The 22,454-nt window shown below is 48.4% G+C and overlaps 1 protein-coding gene across 1 annotated transcript in view; it reads right to left on the reverse strand.

The window, feature by feature from the left end:
- Positions 1–22,454, reverse strand: part of EVC2 (EvC ciliary complex subunit 2) — a gene marked incomplete at its 5' end in the record, with an annotated part of 81,094 nt that overhangs the window by 17,872 nt on the left and 40,768 nt on the right. Inside the window, 5 exons of the mRNA XM_080922750.1 lie at positions 3,556–3,783; positions 11,922–12,038; positions 12,871–13,075; positions 18,010–18,464; positions 20,047–20,206. Of these exons, the coding sequence (XP_080778876.1) occupies positions 3,556–3,783; positions 11,922–12,038; positions 12,871–13,075; positions 18,010–18,464; positions 20,047–20,206 (1,165 nt within the window). The remainder of the gene's footprint in view (positions 1–3,555; positions 3,784–11,921; positions 12,039–12,870; positions 13,076–18,009; positions 18,465–20,046; positions 20,207–22,454) is intronic.

Genomic DNA, 22,454 nt, shown 5'->3' on the forward strand with positions numbered 1-22,454 from the left:
CAGTTTCTTATCTGAGACCTGAGACTAACAATAGCTCAGCAGTTACCTAAGACGGCCTGTGACTTAAGCACGGGCAGTGCAAGACTCCAACTTCTGACTGATCCTGCCTACGGAATAAGAGTAAGAAGCATGATTAAGCAAGGAGCCGTCAATGAGAGTATGCGAGTCACGTTTCTCTGCGCATGCTTAAAAAAAAAAAATCCACACATGCTCTCAACCCCCCACCAGAGAAGCTACGTTTTTGCTGTGGATGGTGATCAACCCAGAGACCCACAGCTGCCCTTGTAAGCAAGCCTTTAGAATGTTCCAGTCTAAATGGAGCACCTGAATCACACACATCATCCTGGGACTCAGGGATCACTTCAGAAAAGGAGGCTGAGAGATGGCAGGTCCCAGAAAAGTAGATAAATGCAAGGAGATAATCTTTCAGAGAGAGCAGGGCAGCTGTGCAGATGTCACAGAGACTGGGACAACAGGCAGGAGAGAAATCTCAAGCCACACAAAATCTCAGCATGAAGAGAATAATTTGCATTTCTATCCTGTATTATTATTATTATTATTATTATTATTATTATTATTGCTATTATCTTCTTAAAAGTGAGTACATACTGTGCATGTCCTTTGGGTCTGGGTTACCTCACTCAGGATGATATTTTTTAGTTCCATCCATTTGCCTGAAAATTTCACAATGTCCTTTTTTTAATAGCCGAGTAGTAATATTCCATTGCGGAAATGAACCACAGACCCATAGAAGCCAAATAACAAGAAGGGCCCACCGGAGGATGCTTGAATCTTACTCAGAAGGGAAATTAAAATAGACTTTGGAGAATACTCATGATACACCCCACAGACCCCAAGAAATTAAACAGGAAGGAAGGACCTAGTAAGGATGCTTGAATTCCACTTAGAATGGAGAACAAAATAATCTGGCTGGGGAAGGCTCTAGGGAGTCGATGGAGGTGAGTCTAGCTGAGACTCCTAGAAGTGGGAGAGATGGAACCTGACATGTCTGCCCCTTGTAACCAGGCAGGGTTTCCAGTGGACACCAACTCAACCACAAAATCCTGGACCCAAAATATGTCCTGCCTACAAGACGTGCAGGGACAAAGATGGGGCTGCAGCAGAGGAAATAGCCAATCAACTTTAGACCCACATCATAGGCAAGAGCCAACATCTGAAATTATTAACAATACTCTGCTATGCTGGCAGACAGGAGCCTGGCATAACCGTCCTCTGAGAGGCTTCACCCAACAGCTGATGCAAACAGATCCAGAGACCCACGGACAAACATTAGATGGAGGTCGGAGGTCAGAAAGTCTTGTGGAAGAGTTTGGGAGCAGGATTGAAGTATCCTCTGGAGAGGATAGGGACTCCACAAGAAAACTCTTGGAGGCTCCCTGAGATTGAACCACCAACCAAAGAGCATTCGTGGGCAGAACCTAGCCTCCCTCCCCCACATATGTAGCAGAAATGCAACTTGGTCTTAATGCTGGTCCCCCAACAACTAAAGTGGTGGCTGACCCTGACTCTGTTGCCTGCCTGTGGAATCTGTTCCTGTAACTGGGCTGCCTTGCCTGGCCTCAGTGGGTGAAAACATACCTAGTCCTGCAGGGACTTGAGGTGCCATGGTGGGTTGGTACCAAGCAGGGATGTCCCCAACCTCAGAGAAGAAAGGGAGAGTGAGTGGGAGGGAGGAGCTGGGTGAGCTGAGCTCTGGGAAGAGATTGGGGGGCTGCAGTCAGACTACAAAGTAAGTGGAGGAGTGAATGAATACGTAAACCAACGGGAACAAAGAAAGAAGAATGTGTAGCGTCTCACCCCTAGCTGAGAAGTTACTGCAATTGATAACTGTAGAAAGAGAATTGGTCTTCTTAAAGGTGTGGCCCCCGGTAAGTTGCTCACACTCCAGCAAAGAGCCACACATCTAAGAAAATATGGGAAACACAAACTATACTTGGGGATTTAAAAACAAGAAACAAAGTTGGGCTGGTAGAGAAGGGAGGTTCTTTCTGGGAGGAGTTAGGGGAGAGGTGAATGTGATCAAAACAAACTGAATGAAATTCTCAAGGAATAAAATCTGAGGGGAACATCCACACATAGGTGTTGGAGGGATGGTTCAGTAGTTAGCTATATGTGCTGCTCTTTCAAAGGACCCAAGTTCAATTCCCACCACCTACATCTGTCAGCTCACAACTGCCTAAAACTCCAACTTCAGGGAAGCCAATACCTCCTTCTAGCCTCCACCAGCAATTATCCCCATGTGCATAAACCCACATGCAGGCACACACAGAACACAGAGCTAAAATAGAATAAAATCTTCTTTTAAAAACCCACATATAGTAACTGCTTATCAGTGAGTGGATACTATATGTGGGTTTTAAAAAAAAAAAAAAGATTTTATTCTATTTTTAACTCTTTCAAGCTCAAAAAGAAGGAAGGCCAGAAGGTGGATGCCTCAGTCCTTCTTAGAAGGGAGAACAAAACACTCATGGGAGGAAATACAGGGACAAATGGAGTAGAGATTGAAGAAAAGATCATCCAGATACAGCCTCACCTGGGGATCCATCCCATATGCAGCCAACAAACCCAAGCACTATTGCTAATGCCAAGAAGTGCTTACTGGTAGGAGCCAGATATGGATGTCTCCTCAGAGGCTCTGCCAGAGTCATATAGATACAGATAAGAATGCTTGCAGCTAAACATCAGACTGAACATGGGGACCCCAATGAAGGAGCTAGAGAAAGGACTGAAGGAGCTGAAAGAATTTGCAACCTTATGGGAAGAACAACATTATCAACCAAACAAACCCTTCAGAGCTCCCAGGACTAAAACACCAACCAATGAGTACACATAGAGAGACCATGGCTCTAAGTGCATATGCACCAGAGGACAGCATTCTCTAGCATCAATGGGAGAAGAGGCCTTTGGTCCCATGAAGGTGTGTTTCCCCAGTGTAGGGGAATGGCGGGGTGCTGAGATGGAGAGAGTGGTTGGGAGAGGGAGCACCTTCATGGAAGCAAGGAGAGGAGGAGGTGGGATGGGAGTGGGGGAAAAGGAGATAACATTTAAAATTTAAATACAGAGAATATCTAATTAAAAAAAAAAAAACACATATAAAGGATCTACAATTGGTCCTCGGAGCTGCCTTACGTTTGTTTCATGGTGACAGTTCTTTAACCCGAAAGGACACTGTAAGTTGGAGTGACAGTGACATTCAGAGTCAACCATGCAGCCTGAGGCACAACTGCATTGGCTGTGACCTAACTGAAAGGTGATGGGTTTTCGTAGAATCTGTGATAAGACACTGCCCACTTGGACAGTGCCTGGGATAGAAGAGGCACCCAGTTCCCAGGGTGTGGAGATTCAGAGAATGTCTGATCAAAGGCGAGGGGCCAGAGCTTGGGGTGGGGTGCTGGCTAGCACACAGTGCTCTTCTATAGATAGCAAGTCACCTTACTTGGTCCCCCACTTCATACATGAGACATGTAGTAGAGACCCATTCCATGTTAAATGAAGTACCAGGCACCACAAGGATTTTACCCCAACCTCACTCACCGGCCTGTGGGACTCCAGGATCTGCACACAGGCTGATTTGGTCAGCGTCTCCGACTCACTCAGCTCCCCCAGCAGCAGGTCTTGAATGCTAAGCAGGGCAGTGTAGACTGAGAGGGTCTCAGCAGCCCGGGCCACCTTCTGGAACTGCAGAGCCACAAGCGACTCAGCAAAGTGCGCCTCCTGGGCCTCCAGCCTCTGGACCCTCTCCTGGAGCAATTCCCCTCGCACCTGGAGAAGGGGACAGAAACAGACGAACTGAGAGCTGTGGGGAGGAGAGCCCACTGACTCCCACAGAGCACAAGCTGAGGAGCTCAGGCATCCTGCCCAGGAGACATCAGTCTGAGACTTTGCTGGGAATGAGGCAGTCTCAGTTGCTGAGAACACCAGGCTTAGTGTCCTTCATGGTCTATGTGGATCTTCAGAGGTAAGCAGACATGGTTCTGCCCACTCCCAGATCTTTTTTTTTTTTAACTATTTATTTATTTATTGTATATGAGTACATAGTAGCCATCTTCAGACACACCAGGAGAGGGCATCAGATCCCATCACAGATGGTTGTGAGCCACCATGTGGTTACTGGGAATTGAACTCAGGACCTCTGGAAGAGCAGTCAGTCCTCTTAACTGCTGAGCCATCTCTCCAGCCCCCCCATTCCCAGATCTTCATGGGCTCCCTGCACCCTGAATGATGATAGTCTACATCCCTAGCAGGTCTCAGGCCTGGTGTACAGGCAGGCTTAGCTATACCCAGTCCTCAAGGTGCCTCGCTTGGGGTTGGTGACTTTTGCTGTGACTAAAGTGCTTTCTTTCCATCTCCTCCCTGTTCTTTGTCCTTTGGGTCTCTGGCTGACCCCACCCAGCCCCTCACTCCTCATGATGTCTCCTCACTGTGATTCCCATGGCCATGACCGATGTCTCTCCACAGCAAGAGACATTCTAAGACAATAGCAGATCAATCAGCTTCGCTCTCGGGCCTAGCAAGTTTACTTCTGTTATTTTAAGTCTTCTATAAAGTACCTGCAAGTTTTACCGAGTAGGTACGTTTTTTAAAATCACTTTTAGATTATCTTTAGTTTCTTTATGAAAATTACAAACAGAATGACATCCAGTGCTTCCTTCAGTCCCCGACTCCTATCAAACGGCTGTTTGCTGACCTCCACTACTGAACCTGCCTGCTTTCCTGGGCCTGAGTTTAAAGGGTACAGATTTCTACTCTGTCTTTTAAAATTGCCAAACATGCTCTGTATTATAAAGTCCTGGAAACAGCTACGAGCACACTGAAGGTGCGTTCCTTCTTTAAAATTTCCAAGATAGAGACTATGCCAGACCTCCTTTCCCCTGATGAGGATACTGCCCATGACCAGCAGGGAGTAGTTACAGGGATGACAGCCATGTCATTTACACTTACTTAAGAGAAACTAAAGTCAGAAATGTCAGCCACGATCATCCCACCTTGTGAAGCTCCCCTTCATTGGACAATGAGAGTTTCTGAAATTAAAGGAACTAACTTTTCCAGATTGATCCTTGTCAGTAACAGCCATCCACGGGAGATGCCTTTTCATCTCCTGACATCCTTAACCTACCACTCACCTTAATTTTTTTGTTCCCCTAGTAATGGAACGTCAGGCAAAACCTTTTCCTCTCTGCCCTGTAACTATCTTCTCTGTCTCCCAAACAAACTCTAAAAACTGAAGAAGATAGGAGACTCAAAAACTTTCAAATGAGATCAGATTATGTGTGCTGTCGGATGCCCCATGGCCCTAGAAAACATTAGAGGGCGAGCCCTCTCTGGCACTCAGAGGGGAGAAAGTCTGATCTTCCCCCATCTCTTGCTTGTCACTGTTCCCAAAGCACAACCTGGCAGGCAAAACTTGCTTGGACAGTTCATGCAGGTTGTAAAGGTCACATGTTCTGGGTCTCGGCGGATGTCATTGGACTCAGCAGTGAGACCCCGAGTAAGTGGTTAATATCACTATGTCACATGGTATTGCCTACAAAAAAAGGATTACGTGTGTGTGTGTGTGTGTGTGTGTGTGTGTGTGTGTGTGTGTGTGTGTGAGCATGCACTCGAGCATGTGTGCGCATGTGCATTTTGTTTGGTTTGATTTTTTTTTTTTTCTTTTTGGTCTTATTGGGTTTCTGTTTATTTGTTTGATCCCTGCCCCCTCCTGAGAGGGGCATGAAATGAGTGGGGGAGGGAAAAGAATATGACCAAACTCTAGTATATAAAAAATAAATTAACAGAAAGAAAAAGAAGAAAGCAGATCAACAACAATAAAGTAAAAGAGGCGGGTAAGCGGGAGGAGACGGCGAGGGGAGGGAAGAAGGACGCCATTCTTAGAGAAAAGGGCGTGGTGAAACTGCTCTAAATTCAGATGGCTGGATGTTTCCAGAACCAGGAAGGCAAAGACAAAGACACCGAGCCCCTGAGACTCAGATCTGTGCAAGGCCCACCTCATGGGACACTGGCCCCAAGCAGTAGAAGGCAATCACCTAGAACATAGCTCCACCCCCTTCTCCAGCTATCTGAGAAGCAGTCAGGAGGGCTAGCCATGGCTGTGCCCTTCATAAAGCCCCTCCATTCGCTTTAAAATAATGGCAGTACTTGAAACCAGAGTAAGTTGTTTTCCCAGAGTTTTGCTCCCTGGGCTCAATGAGCCTTCGCTGATGGCTGACCAGGAGAGATGCTCATCCATCCTTAACCCGTTCACCTTATCTCTCTAGCCTCCGTCTAAACGGCAGGCTATGAACCAAGAAGGATATCAGGCTCCTTCCCACGCCTCTAGCCTGTTAGTGGACAGTGGCCTCTGGTTCCTTAAGCTAGAGGACTGGGCCCAGGAGGTCTCTTTAGGGACACAGTTCATGCTGTCATTGATTTGTTGGTTCCTTTGTAGACCCTACAAGCTCCCCAGGCTCAGTGCCCTGACCGAGGGAAGACAAGCCGTGTGGTAGCCCTGAGGGACAGCTCCAGGTTATTGCAAGTGAAAACTTTCAGTCTAGGAAAACCCAAAAGCCTTTTGTGTGTCCTTTAAGAATGCCATGGACAAGGGATGTTTAAAAAGGTTTTCCACAATCCCCCTCTCTTTCTCTTTGGGAAGCTTAGTTGGTGAATTCCTCTATAGATTATTCCTCTGTATCAGGTTTGAATCCTTTCTGGAGAACCCGGTGTAAGGACAGATTTGCATATCTATGAGGTATTAATGGCTGGTTTCTTTACATATTCATGCATCTCAAATAACAACACATTTGAGAACAAGGCCCACTAAAGGGTCTTATTTTAAATAGGAAGTTCAAACAACTTCCTTCCTACTTTCCCTGACAGCACAAGAAGCTCAAGGAAGGCCCATCTGGTGGCCTAAAATGACCTTTAAGGTTCCTCCAAGCCAGCCCCTGCCACGGGTCTTTATGGGATTCTAAATCACACCAGTCCTTAAAAGGTCTAGAAACAAACACACGGAGATGTGCAGATGAGAGGTTAGCAGGGCCTTCCTCAAGTACACAGGACCTCAAGCACCAGAGACCCAGTAAAGTGCAGAGAGGCTAGAGGCTAAAGGACGGGCACAGAGGCTAGAGAGACCAAAGGCTCCCCAGTGCCTGCTGCCCTGCTGCCCACAGCACTGAGTAGGACAATGCCAGAGCGAGACGGATCTGAGAATTTCAGCTGTCACCTCAGTCCAGCTGCACCAGCATTTCATGCCACAACCTCCTTTTTAGCCCTTACTCTCTGTGGCTTGCCTCCTTATCCTACCTAAATGTCTCAGAACATTTGTTTGTTTGTTTGTTTGTTTGTATGCTGCCCAGTTAGAACATAGGAGTACACATCTTCACCCTGCCTACGAGGCGTTCCTCTCTCCAGACACACATCTGCTGCACTCCTCTTAAGCCTGTGTCTTGTCGTCTAGCTCTCATCTTTATCCTCCCCTCTTCTTAAGTCTCAGTCACAACCATCTGTAGCTTTAACAATCTCTAAAGCCAGCGTGCCCTAACAGGATCCCAGCTAATCCCTCCCAAAGTCTTCACCCGCCTCGTGTTTTTTCTTTTCGAAGTCCATCTAATGACCAAATAAATCTTTATTCTCCTGCTTCCCTCCCACTCCTAATCTAATTAGCTGAAATGGTAGTGGGTACCACACTGCCACTGTTGGCAGCAGGCTATTACATTTGCTCTTTGCTAATGTCTGGCAGCTGTCTGCTAATGTCTGGAAGGGTGAGGAATCATTTTAGGAGATACATTCTCAACTCTACCAGGTCCCACACTTGAACACTGTAAATACTTCACTCGAAAGAAGAAAATAGCTGATTAGAAAAACAACAACAGGCAGTGTAGCCTGGGATCAGACTGGTCCAGCCTCCATCTGTGCCCAGAGCCACAGGCAGAGCCAGCACACTGCCATCAGAACTTGCGGTCTGCCCGCAGAGAGCTGAGCACCCAGAGGAGATGCAGGAATGCTCTCCCTCCTGAGCCTATGGGTGATTCCACACTCTCTCCATCTGGGAAGAGACCTCCTGGAACTCTCAGGGTGCAGATAGCAAGGAACCACTTGGGTCTGTACCCTTGAGGCCTCCATCTGCATCCAGAGCTAGAGTTAGTCCATAACCATCGGAACTCAATGCTTGCCCATTAATAAGAGAGACAAGCTCCGTTCAGAGAAAATGAGATTAACTGACATCAAAGATAAAAAGATGGCAAGAGGCAAGGGCAAGAATCTAAGCAACAGAACCAAAGACCTCCACATAAAACCAGGTACACTGAAACTAATAGAACAGAAAGTGGAGAAGAGCTTAGAACACATAGACTCGGAAAATTTTCCTGAAAAGAACACCAGTGGCTTATGCTCTAAGATCAAGAATCGACAAATGGCACCTCATGAAATCGCAAGGCTTCTGTAAGGCAAAGGACACTGTCAAGAGGACAAAATGGCATCCAATAGATTGGGAAAAGATCTTTACCAATCTTACATCTGATAGAGGGTTAGTATCCAATATATACAAAGAACTCAAGAAGTTGGAATCTAGAAAATCAAATAATGCTATTAAAAATGGGGTACAGAACTAAACAAAGAATTCTCAACTGAGGAATATCAAATGGCTGAGAAGCACCTAAAGAAATGTTCAACATCCCTAGTCATCATGGAAATGCAAACCAAAACATCCCTAAGGTTCCACATCACACCAGTCAGAATGGCTAAGATCAAAAACTCAGGTGACAACAGATGCTGTCTAGGATGTGGAATAAGAGGAACACTCCTCCACTGTTGATGAGGTTGTAAGCTGGTACAACCACTTTGGAAATCAGTCCGGTGGTTCCTTAGGAAATTGAACACAGTACTACCTGAGGACTTGGCATATACCCAAAAATGCTCCAACATCTAACAAGGAAAAGTTTCAGGTGAGTCTCATCTCAAGAAACCAGATGGACAGTAATGAAGAACATCTGTTTTTTACTTTTTTCCTCTCAATACACCACACACACACACACACACACACACACACGCACACGCACACGCACACATACATACACACACACACACACACACACACACAGTTATATGATCTGTGACAGAGGTAAAATACAAGCATAGTAACATTAGCTGATGGGCTGGGGTTAGGCCGGTGGTACAGCACTTGTCAAACAGGAGCAAAGGCCCGTATTCCATCCCAGCCCCATGAACGCAAACAATGGAGTCCTGATATTTTTTTAGGGGGAGGGGTGGGAAGCTATGATACTTCTCCCTCAGTGCTACAGGGAAATCCAGATGCACAGGCTGCCTCAAGGGCTAAGATAGGAATAAGGACAGACATTAGAAGTGATTGGAGGCTTCCCTGGCTTTGTGGCTGTGTGAGCATGCCTCTTCTTTCTAAGACAGACATTTGTGAGAACCCATGCCAGCCATTCCCTCTCTTGTCAGGTCACCTGGAGCTGAGCACAATACTCTTGAACAGTCATGATCTGTGCAGTCAAGGTGACCTTGAAGATGTGTCCTGGCAAACACCAGCCACCTCTGCCTAACAGCCAGGCAGCTGCAGAAGCACACTGGGGCATGCTGTGCTGAGAGAGAATGATGTTGTGCCTCAGGTATGATATTCCTGAGGCAGTATACATGCGTGGCGCATCACGTGACCTGGTAACAGTGAATGAATAACGACTGGGTGGGTGGTGATGGCGGAGGTATGTCATTAAAACGAACGGGGAAATAATGGGTGAACAGAACCTCAGGCCTGTCATGGCCGTTTAGCCTTCCGTGCTTCTGAGGAATATTTATGAGTATTCTCACGTCTGCTGATCAAAACCAGAAGGAGAAACATGCCGAGGGTGAGCCAAGGTGTCCATCAAATGGAGCCGGTAATGAGGAAGGATGCAGAGTGTAAAAGCTCCATGCTCTGCTGTCGCTCACCACTCTGTGACGGGAGCTGTAAGATCACTCGGCGGCCCCATCTTCTCATCTGTGAGATGCAGTGGTGATGCCCTCTGCCCCTCATGGCGGTAGGCGAACAGTTCATGCAGAGATCCCAGGATGCTTGACACATCAAGGAGGTCAGAACCTGCACCCCCATCTACTGGGGAGGTTAAATGAGTTTAACACTCCCACGTATGGTGAGACCCTAAAGGTAATGTTGACTTCTATGTCTTACACGGGGACCCTCCAAGTTTCAGTGTTAGGGGGAAATGTAGCAAGATGCTTGACAGATGGCAGTTATGTGCATAATAGACGGATAATGAGAAGAAAGAGGAGAGATGGCTCAGTCGCTAAAGTGCTTACTATGCAAGCAAGAGTCCCGAATCCATATCCCCAGCGCTCACATGAGAACTGGGCTGGGCAGTGTGTGTCTATAAACCTAGCGTTTGGGAGGAACAGACAGAAGGATTCCTGAAGATGACTTAGCTTGCTGGGGAGCTGCACATTCAGAGAGAGAGCCTGTCTGAAGATAAATAAAAGGGAACAACCATGGAGACATAGGAGCTCATCCTGTCCTCTACCTCATGGATAGACATGTGCACACAGGAACATGCTGACCTGCACACACACACACACACACACACACACACACACATGAACACACACTCATACACACATACACACACATGCACACACATATGCACACACACACGCATGAACACATACATACATACATACACACATACACACATACACACACATGCACACACATATGCACACACACACACACACACACACACACACACACACACACACCCAACAAACAGCAACAAGAATACATGCATAAGAAAGAAATGTAGACAGACATTCATTTCTCATCAGCAAAAGACAGAAAATGCCCCACAACAGCCTGATCTGTATGCATTCTGTTTTCCCAACACAGGTGGGTGCTCCAGACAGTGACACGAGAGAGAGGACATCTCAGACCTGAAATGTGACCCTGGTGTCCACTGCAGGTGTTAACAACAGCAGAAGGTAAACGGTGCATGAGAAATGACACCCGGGTTTGTTCTCAGGCTTCGACACACATCTGCACCCCCATACACACAAATGAAGAATAAATAAAAATCACTGCGACAGTGCCTCTCAACATCAACATTCTCTGGGAGGCCTGGCTTACTCAGCACAGTTTCTTATTCCATTGACCCAGCAGCCATGCTCCTGTTCAAACACCTTCGTGTCCGTATGCTCTTAGTTAATCACCCAAGAGTAGAGGGAGCTGAGGCAGGGTTGGGAGAGGAGGTTGGGCAGTGACTGGGAACTGGTCTGCATCTCAGCTGGTCTCTGCCAACTCACAGTTTACCCAAGGAACAAAGCAGTGGGTTGCCCCACTTCAACAGTACCGGTAAGCTGGCTCTCCTGAGTCCTAGCTTGCAAACACACACACACACACACACACACACACACACACACACACCTCTCATGGCTCAGCACACCCACAGAGCATCCTTGCAGCTTCCAGATTCCCTGGGCTTGCTCTGCACCAGTAGTAGTACCAGTACAGTAGTAGCCTTTAGTCAAGGCTGGGCCACCCATTTTCGTCCACAGAATCTCCCTTCTTTAGCCACAGCTCCCTTGACAGTGCCTGAATTCACTCTGGTGGGTCCCCCTTCTCCCAGAGACCTACAGATCAGAGGCATTGGAGCTGGAAATGGACATTTCTTCCACTCTGCCAGTGGCACAAAACACAGTTTGTGGCCTTCGCTAAGTACACAGAGTCCATCCATCGCTCTAGCATGTGTGCCCTGTGGATGCAGCAGGAATGGGGCACCCTGGTAATGCTCACGCACGTGGTACCTGGCCATGGAATGCCAGCATGCCTGCATGGCGTATTTGAGGGGCAGAAGGACAACGTGCTGGGTGTTAAGATAAGAAAGATGTGGAGGAGAGGCAAGTGAGCTCAGCCCTACCTGGTCAGCCAGATCTCCAGGGGGCCGCTCCTCGAATAGGCGGATCTTATCCTCCAGGTTCTTCTTCAGAAGGTCTGCCTTGCCTCTGCCTTTGGAACGCAGCTTTCTTGCCTTGGACTGTTGGGGAGAGACAGGTCAGAGGTGACGTTGGCTTCTTCCCAAACCAAAAGAGATGCATTCGTATGGCTAAACCAGCACATTTCCACCCCAGGCCATGGTGCTAGAGAGACACTCAATTGTGTGACAACTGCTGCATAAGTGGATTTCTGCAGAGGCCACACGGGGCTGGCACCTGACTAGGCTACAAAACGTGTTGCAGGCAGAGGAAGCAGAGACTGCAAGAGCTTCTTCTGTTTGGCTCGCTAGAGACGGAGGTTGAGCCTAGGCTGGGAGATGCAAAGGTCCCGAGGAGGTCTAAGGACTGAGCTAAACAGAGCACAACACCAGGACAGGATGTGGACAGGCCTAGAAGAGCTGTAGCTCAGGTCGGGTCCATCCTGTGCTGGTCCACAGGGCTCTGGATAATGAACATTCATGATAGGTGTCACTAAAGGTGACTGTCAGTTCTCAGCCTTTGGGCCAGAGGCCCCCCTTTTCAGGGCTTAGCCACACTCAACTTGTCTCTGTGTCACATGCCAAAGGTCCTTTTGGATGCTTGATTCAGAAAGAGGTGTGAGCTGAAGGGAAGGGTAACTGGTCCAGATACCTTGTGCAATGCTCGGGAGAAGCAGAGGTTAATACTCATGGCTGCAGGTGGTCGCTGCTCTTACTGGGCCTGGCACCAATGTGGTCTACTGCAGATTTTAGGATAAAACAAGCTGAGAAGCCCTAGGAGAGTTCAGAGGCCAGCATGGCTGGAGAAAAATGGATATGGGGAAGGAGGTGATTAGAACTGAGGGAGCCCACAGTCACCTCTGCAGTGAGCAGTCCAGACAGACGCAGCCCCTACCTGCTGCTCAGGTGCAGCCAGAGCCTGGTCCAGTTTCCGAAACTCTGCTTCCCGCCAGGACGTCTGCATCTGCTGCTGCAGTACTCTCGCACGGACTCTGGGGAGGGCCAAGCTCCGGTCTAGCTGGGTGAAGCAGCCCTGGGCCGCCTGCCTCACCCGGAGCAGGTCTTCTTCAGACAGTGAGATGGCCGTGCAGCAGAGCTTCCTGGGAGGGGACAGGAACCATGGACAACCGGGTCACAGACAACATGGCAAGGAATTTGGAGAGAGGCTATAGGCATAGCATCTCTGAGCTAAATCCCTGACCAGAGCAAAGAACTTTAGATGCTTATCCATGCCTTTGTATGAGTGTTTCCTGAGGGTCTAGTGTATGTGGTGCATTGTCTAACACTGATACATCGTAAGACAAATGAAGCACTGTCCACCCAGCCTCACAAGCATCGTGTCATAAGTGCAGAGGAGGGATGTTTACTTCCCATGAGCACAGGTCTAGCACGGAGTCCTTCATAAAGAAAGGAAATCAGAGCAGATGTGCAGCTTGGCCTCTATGTGGGTCTCAAACAACCGGAGAGGGGGCAATCCCAAAAGTTGTTGCCCTGCATTGGACATGTTCTTCTAGCTGGGCTGCCTTGTCTGGCCTCAGTAGAAGAGGATGCACCTGGCCTCGAAGTGACTTGGGGATCCCTCCACCCACTCAGAGAAGGGGAGGGGAGATGGGGGAAGGACTGTGGGAGAAGGTGATGGGGTAGGGGGACAGTGAGCAGGATGTAAAGTAATTAAGTTTAAAAATAAAGAAAAAGAGGGCTGGAGAGATGGCTCAGCAGTCAAGAGCACTGACTGCTCTTCCAGAGATCCTGAGTTCAAATCCCAGCAACCCCATAGTGTCTCACAACCATCTGTAACGGGATCTGATGCCCTCTTCTGGTGTGTCTGAAGACAGCTCAATGTATTCATTCATATACATAAAATGGATAAACAAATCTTTTTTTTTTTTAAAGGAAAAGAAAAATTGAGAGATCGGTGACTCATTTAACTACCCTGTCCATGCTGGGCACACACACTGGGTGCCTGGGTGCTGAGGACAGAACTGAGTCTTCCAGATGATCTGTTCAAAGATCAACACCACACCACTCTAGGGATGAGGCATATTTAGAAATGGAGTCACTACAAATAAGAGAAGTTTAAATTAGATGGTGCTGGAGAAGAGTCAACCCAGAGTAAGAGCAGTGTCCCTATCAGTGTGCAAGGTCCAGCCAGGAGGGAGACCTTAAGGCAGAGAAAAGAAATGATATGTCTATGAATCAAGAAATGCCAAGAGTTGGCAACAATGACTGGAACTAAGGAAAAAAAAAAAAAAAAACAAGGAGGGGAGCATCCCCTGAACCTCTAGAGAGGATGTGGTCCTGCACTTATCTCCCTCCTGTCCGTGGCTTTAAGCCAAGGTTTCGCTGCAGGGCTGTGGAAACCATGGGATCAGATACTGGCTACCTCATTGAACCCCACCCCAGCCTTGAACGTCAGAGAATGAGCAATGCTGGAAGATGTCCTTCCTTGTCCCACTTTGGCCAGCCTGCCTTTATTCACATCCTTCAAACATTTTTCTGTGCAGCAAGCAAGGTTTGCCTGGTTTTCCCTAGTGTTCTGTCAACATAAGCTACTTGTGAGCTACAGGGATTCTGTCATGAACAGAGATTACTCTCATCGGCCTTCTTTTTCCCCCCTTTTAAAAAATTTGGATATATTTTATTTACATTTAAATGTTATCCCCATTTCCTGTCTTCCCTCCATAAACCCACTATCCCCTCCCCACTCCTCCTGGTTTTATGAGGGTGCTCCCCACCTTCCCACCCTGACATTCCCCAACACTGGGGCATCGAGTCTTGGCAGGACCAAGGGCTTCTCTTCCCACTATTACCCAACAAGGCCAGCCTCTGCTACATATGCAGCTGGAGCCATGGGTCTGTCCATGTGTACTCTTTGGATAGTGGTTTAGTCCCTGGGAGCTCTGGTTGGTTGCTATTGTACTATGTTCATAGCAGCTTTATTTAAAATAGCCAGAAGCTGGAAAGAACCCAGATGTCCTTCAACAAAGGAACAGATACAGAAAGTGTGGTACATTTACACAATGGAGTACTACTCAGCTATTAAAAACAATGACTTCATGAAATTCTTAGCCAAATGGATGGAACTACAAAATATTATCCTGAGTGAGGTAACCCAAATCTCATCAGCCTTCCTGCAGATTTGCCCTGTGGCCAGAAGAAAGCAGGTATGTGTGAGCAGAATTCTGTCCCGCTGGGACTCAGCACTGAGCTGGCAACCTGGTTTGGGCTCTGTGGGTAGAACTCAACAGCTCTGTTTCTCAGCATCGGTTTCCCCTTTTGCTCTGTGGGTTTGCCTCAGCCCACCTGGTTTATAAACGTGTGTTTCAAACCACAGCAAAAAGCCATTTTTACTTAATGCCTCAGAAATTCAGGTCACAACCCTCAGGATCTCAAATCAGCCAAGCTTGGAAGCAGCTGGCAGCGTGAGCTTGTGGCTTGACCCTCCTTAACCCCTGGAGAAGTCATAAGAGTTTGCTAATGGCAAAGTGAGATAACCCATTACTCCATAAATGGCTAACTCCATGCTGGCCTTGGAAACACTCCCTGCAAGACAGGTCCAAATAAAGTAGAAGGAAACAGTCATTGGGTAATGGGGAAGTCACATGAAATTTAAACGCGTCAAAGAATCCTGCACCAACAGAACTGTGGGAAGGTCCAGGCTGAGCATCAGTGGGTATAAGAAGTGGCCTTTGAGGATCTCATTTGTACTGTGCAGAGGACACAGTGTCTTGTGTCCCTGAGTAAAAAAGCAACAACTATCCAGAAACTAGAAAACAAAAGAAGCCAGGCTTACAAAGGAGGTCAACTGGGGCCAACCCGGAGACTGCTTAATGCAAACCAGATAGTATTACTAGCGACAAGGAAGGTGGCTCAGTGGGCAAGAACATTTGCCATACAGTCATGAAAACCTGAGTTCAAATCCCCAGCAGCCATGTAGAAAGCCGGGTATGGCTGTGTGTAACTGGGGCAGTCACCAGCAGGTCCAGAGAGCTTGCTGCCCAGCCAGCCCAGCAGAAATGGTGAAGCTTCCAGTTCAGTGAAAGACCTTTTCTTAAGGAAATAAGGTGGAGAGTGAGGGAGCACACCCAGCCTCTTCAGATGTCACATGGGTACATACACACACTCATGCACATGCATGCACGCACACACACACACACACACACACACACACACACACACACACACACACACCAGAAACACATACCTCAACACAGGCACATGCACATGTGCATGCACACCCCCCAAATATACACACTACACAGGTATATACATACATGCCCACCACACATCTCTCTCTCCCTCCCACCCCCCTACCCCCCACCACACTAGTCTGAACACACCTGGCCTGTTCTCCTGGCAGCAAGGTTGGTTTCTGGGAAAAGCCCTATGCAGAAAACCTTGAGCAACTTCCTCCAGGGAGGACAGTTACAAATAGGCACTGTGTCACTCAGTGTCTACTCACAGGTCCCCAAGGGCAGCCCAGGCTCTTGCATCACACCCTTCAGATGACATCATGCAGTGCAGAAAGCATCCCCAAGAGATTCAGTACCATCGCCTCATTTTACAGGCAAAAAGGCGAGGCCATGAGCACTTTAGCATCTTTCCCACATCCACACAGAAGGCAGCATCCAGTTTAGACACAGGTCTCTCCATCTACACAGCCATGGCCGTTCTCGCCATGAATGCAGCTCCCCCCATCTCCCCCACCAAAGACCCAATGCTTTGTGAACCCTTATTACACGCCAAAGACCCCCTTCTGAGCCAAGCCAAGTCTGAGCTGGCACAAGTAGCTGCCACGTGTTACAGGAAGGGTGGCTGTCAGACCCCTGGGTTATGCCACCAACTGTCCCATTGCTTTTGCAGCTGTGTCTAGCCCACCCCGTGCAGCTTCTGGTGATAAGGCAGGAGTGTCGGTCATTGTGGGTTGTTCTGTCCTATAGGAGTCACTGCATGCTTCTGCGTGAAGAGGTGACAATAAGTAGCTCAAATTATGCGTGAGTGGATGGCATGCCAGGCCAAACCAGTGCAGAGTGGTATCAGGACTGAGTCTGTGGCTGTGCCATGTGTTACCTGGATGCCTGCTGTCGTAGAGTAGGTAGAGAGGGTCTGAAAAACATGCAAGCCACCAGACACACTCTCCAAGGTCCCCAAGCCAGACAGCACATCTCTTTTGTTTTTGTTCTGTGCGGCAGGGTCTCACTATGTAGCCCAGGCTAGCTTCAAGCTCACGATCTCTGCTGGCTCCGAATGCCAGGGTCACAGGAGCAGGCCACCACACTTGGCAAGGCAGCATTTCTTTCTTTCTTTTTTACTTACTTCCCGTGATCCATTGTGAGTGCATGTTTTGTGTGCAGGTACAGGTACATGTGTGTGAACATGAATGTGGGGACCGGAGGTTGACTGTATTCAGCTCTTTGATTGGGTTCTGAGGATTCCCAATCACACGTGTGCAACATGCACTTAGCCACACCAGCCACCCCCCCCCCCAGCCCTTGCTGGGCCTTTATTGTGAGACATGGCATCACATAGCCTAGGTTGGCCACACTCTGGCTGATTTCCCTGCCTCCACTTCCCAAGTGCTGGAATTCCAGGCCTGACTCCCACACCCAGCTGTTACAACACTTCCTATGGAGGGACCAGGCACAATTCATTCACCGACAACCCACTGGATGATTCCGATAGGTCTATGGCCCACCCCTCCCGCAGAATCTGGGTTACCCACCCTTCTGGCCGACAGTACATCATCTCATGATGACCCTGCAGGTCACGTGTGATCCTGTGTGACTTACAGGCCCAGTGTGCATGACTAATAAACGCTGCAGATTTTATTAGTCTGGGCACGGCATCGGCATCATATGCTCAGCCATCCTGCCTCTCCCTCCTGCAAGGACGACTCCTTTCCCAGTGTGGTGGGGAAGGGTCAGGAGTGTCAGCCACTCCGGAATGCTGTGTCCTACAGGAGAAGTCACTGCATGGCTCTGCGTGGAGAGGGACTCTGAGTTAGTGGGGCGGCACACAAGTTGTCATCACTCACGTGAATACCAAGTGCTCCCAATGCCTCAGCTCTGCCTGCTCTTCTGTGCAGGCCTCGGGTGCATTCTGTTGCAGCCTCTGCCTCACACCCTGCACCAGCTCCTGGCCTCGCTCCCTCTCCTCTGCCTCCAGCTGCGCAGTGCGGGCCGCAGACTCCCGGCTATGCTCCTCTAAGATCTGCTGCAGGAAGAGCCAGGGAGCACTACGCTTCAGCAGCTCCTGAGTCATGGCCGTGCTCTGCAGGCGCCTCAGCTCCTCCGTGGCTTTCTCAGACAGTGACACAGTCAGGACCCGGAGGTCGTCCAGGGCAGCCTGGTCCAGCCGTTCCTGCAGCTCCTCCAGGGCGGCGGTGTGCTCCGCCATCACACATCTCCACTGGTGCAGGTACTGGACTGCATCCTCCGCGGTGCTGCAGGCCTCGCCTAGGGACACCTGCTCCTTCTGCTGCTCTTTGTGCTGGCGGGGAATGTGAGAAAGGACAATTGAATGGGCAGGACCCACGGCTGCAGGAATCGGGGTTCAGAGAAGCAGCACTTTCTTTACCAACTTTCAGGGACACTGAAGGTATATGTACAATCTTGTTCCCAACAATTTAGAAAACTGCTGGGCACAACCAAACCCCAGGCTCTGGCGGTATTGGCCTGTCACCCCAGATGCCTAAGAGACTGAGGCAGGAGGATTATAAATTTAAGGTCAGCCTGGGCAACATGTTGCATCAAAGTAAAGAGGAAAAGTTAAAAGAGGACCGGGGATGCAGCTGACTCTTGGTTCAGACCTCAGCAACCCCTCTCCTACACACACACACACACACACACACACACACACACTCAATGCACGCACACATTAAAATTCATGTTTGACAAGCAGCTATATATAACTAAAGACTAAGAGGTAGCCAGCCCTCCAGGGCTCTAGCCTGACCCTCCCATCCACAAGTCATGTTTTATCCCTCTGCCTCTGTTTCTTGATCTGTCCAATGGAAGTAGGAATAGCACCTACACTACAGTAGAGACCTTTAGGAGTTGCTCAATACACGCTCAACACTTAGGAAAATGCCTATGGCAGAGCCTGTGGCAATGCACACTTGCTGTTAGCCCTACTATGTGTCTGGCATGTGGTCACTAAAATTAGGATATGGGAGTAGGGAAGTCAATGTCAGCATAAGGACCTCCTTGGTGACCAACATCTGGTACTAAGGCTCTACAGGAGGAAAGATCTGCATAAAGATGTCCATCTTGGTATCACCTGTGACAGGGGGTCCACAGGCTCCATTCTATTTAAAAGCATGAGCAATGTTCTTCCATCTGCTCATGCTGTAACCAGTGGGGCCATTCATCCAGTCCTCCAATATATTTTTAATCAATTCTTTATTGACTTGTCCGGCCATGTCCGTGGCATTGGGAACACAACATAGAGCCTCTGTGGAGCTACTATACTTCGGAGTCACTCACAACACTTATCAAAAGTAACTGCTAAAATAACATCTGTGAGGGGGCCCTGCCTTCAGCCAGCTCCCCTGCAGCCCTAGCCTCACCCCTCCACAGACTCCAGCCCCGTTCTGCTCTCTGCCAAACACAGTAGTGCACTCTGATCTTCGTGGTGCTCAAACGTGGAAGCCTGTGCTCTCCTGCTGCTGCAGCTTTGCACTCTTTCCTCTTGCCTGCTTCAAAGGTCTGTTTGTCCTCATGTCCCATCCATGCTCTGGAGAGCCTTCCCTAATAAAGGAGTGACTGTCACTATTGCACCTCGTAAGGATTAAAGATGTCATCTTTTCTAATACACAGAACTAATTAAACATAAGGAAGTCAGGACCTGTCATCATCCTCTGATTCCCTTCCAGTGCAGACATTACGAGTCTACCGCAAACTGCTATACGGAGACACAGAATGGTCCTTCACATAGCATTCTAAGAAGTCATTACTAATCAACCACAGATGGCAGATCATGACACCATCTCTGAGCATCATGTGCTGTAGGCAGTGTCTGTGACTCTGTGGAAAGGGCTCTCTAGGGATGAAGAGCACAGTGCCTCGCATACCTTTTGCAGAAGCTCTCGCCGTCTCTTGGTTATCAATTTTTGGTGGAGCCTTTTCTTTTCTTGTTTTAGGTCGTTGTCCAGCTTCTGTTTTATGGAAAAGGTTTCTGTCTGTGCACGCTCCAGCAGCATTTCCATCTGATCTTCATCCAAGTAGCCAGCCCTACATGGAGAAGATAGAAAGCTAGGGAGTGTAGGCTCCTTCCCTCCCCTCCACAGCCTGGACTGCTATATGACTGGGTTTGTGGTTTTTATTAGGTTGGTCTCAAGCTGGGAAACCCCCAAGAGGAGAGGTGGCTGCTGAAACAAGTATGTTACCAGTAGGGTAAAGGCAGAGTGCAAGAAGATGGAAGGAGAAAGATCTGATGGATCAATCCCCCCATTGATGCCCAACAAGGCCATCCTCTGCTACATATGCAGCTGGAGCCATGGGTCCGTCCATGTGTATTCTTTAGATAGTGGTTTAGTCCCTGGGAGCTCTGGTTGGTTGGTATTATTGTTCTTATGGTTTTGCAAACCCCTTCAACTCCTCTAATTCTTTCTCTAACTCCTCCACTGGGGACCTCCATAAGTTCTCAGTTCTATGGTTGGCTGCGAGCATTCCACCTCTGTATTTATTATGTTCTGACAGAGCCTCTCAGGAGACAGCTATATCAGGCTCCTGTCAGCAAGCTCTTCTTGGCATCAGCAATACTGTTTGGGTTTGGTGGTTGAATATGAGTTGGATCCCCAAGTGGGGAAGTCTCTGGATGGTGTTTCCTTCAGTCTCTGCTCCAAGTTTTGTCTCTATACTTCCTTCTGAGAATATTTTTGTTCCCCTTTGAAGGACTGAAGCACCTCATTTGGTCGTCCTTCTTGAGTTCACCCACCTAGGCATATACCCAAAAGATGCTCTAACATAAAACAAAGGCACATGTTCTACTATGTTCATAGCAGCCTTATTTAGAATAGCCAGGAGCTGGAAAGAACCCAGATGCCCTTCACCAGAGGAATAGATACAGAAAATGTAGTACACTTACACAAGGAGTACTATTCAGCTATTGTAAACAACGAGTTCATGAAATTCTTAACCATGTTCTAGACAGACCATACACCATGTAAACTCAGACTGTTTCCAGCCTATGGCATTCTGTGGTAGCAACAGAAAAGAGACATTTCCAAAATGTGGGTAACACCAAACTCATGAGGTCTCAAGGAGAGCAAACTTACAGTATGAAGGATCAACCCCCCCTCCTTGAGCCTCACAGCTCACTGTGTGTGTGTCAGCTACACCATCTCTGCCCTCCCAATGGATTCCATGTCAGCACCTGAGTCCTTCACCTTTTAATTGGAACTGAGTTACAGCATCTACTCGGGCAAGTGGAGGGACGTCCCAGCTTCTGTGACCCATGAGCCAGTCCCTATACTGACTCTCCTAAAGTCTGTCCCAGTGTTTCTACTTGTCCTAGTGTCAAGCACTACTTGACAGGTGTGTGCTTCTGCTACCATTTCCCGAAGCCTGTCTGCACCCCTTGGCTGTGTCCCCAGGTGCTACACTCACCAGACAATGCTGATGGAATGGGAGAAGAAGGAACAGAAGCAGGTGCTTTTAGAATGCAAGTCTGTGGCTGTAGCTGAAGTGGCTGCTGTTCAAAATGAGGACTTCCAGCTCAGACCCTAACACTGACAAGAAAAACTGGGCATGGGAGCATGCATCTGTCGCCCCAGGCAGAAGAGGGGGTGGGGTAGTGGTGGTGGTGGTGAGGTGGGTAGAGATAGCTGAATCCCAGGAGCTTTTTGGCTACGCAGGATAGCCAATCTCTTGACTCCAGATTCAGTGAAAAAAAAATCCTGTCTTAAATAGTAAAGTCAGAAGCCAGACAGTAAAACACTGAGGACCAGCTCCCAACCCCTATATGTGCACACACCACGCCACCCCAACCAAAAAAAAAAAAAAGACAGACAGACAGAAAGACTAGGGAGAGGGAAGGGGGAGAGGGAAGGGGAAGGGGGAAGGGGGAGGAGGAGGAGATAGGGAGGGAAAAGGGGGAGGGGAGGAGAAAGGCAGGGGAAGGGGAAAGGAGGAAGAAGGGGGTTGGGAGAGGGAGGAAGAGAGAGAAGAAGAGGAAGAGGGAGAGGAAGTTCTATGCCCGGTATTTAAGACAGAATTTAAAATAAGAAGTATGATGGCCTTCCCAGGAAACCACTCAGGGCAGCCAAGCAGCTGCTGTTTCTTCAGGCTGAGGCCAGGAGCCCTCCTTTCACTTCAGTGAGCATTAATTAGGAATGCCAAGCAGACTGCAGTGATAAATCCATTATTACCTCAAGACGGGCAGCGTCTACCTAATCTGCATCTTATTGAATCTTTATTAACCACAGCAGGAAGCTTCAAAGTCCCTTTAACACAACCTAAGGTGTAGAACCAATTCACA

This window comes from Micromys minutus (genome assembly GCF_963924665.1).
Source record: "Micromys minutus genome assembly, chromosome: 1".
Taxonomy (NCBI): domain Eukaryota; kingdom Metazoa; phylum Chordata; class Mammalia; order Rodentia; family Muridae; genus Micromys; species Micromys minutus.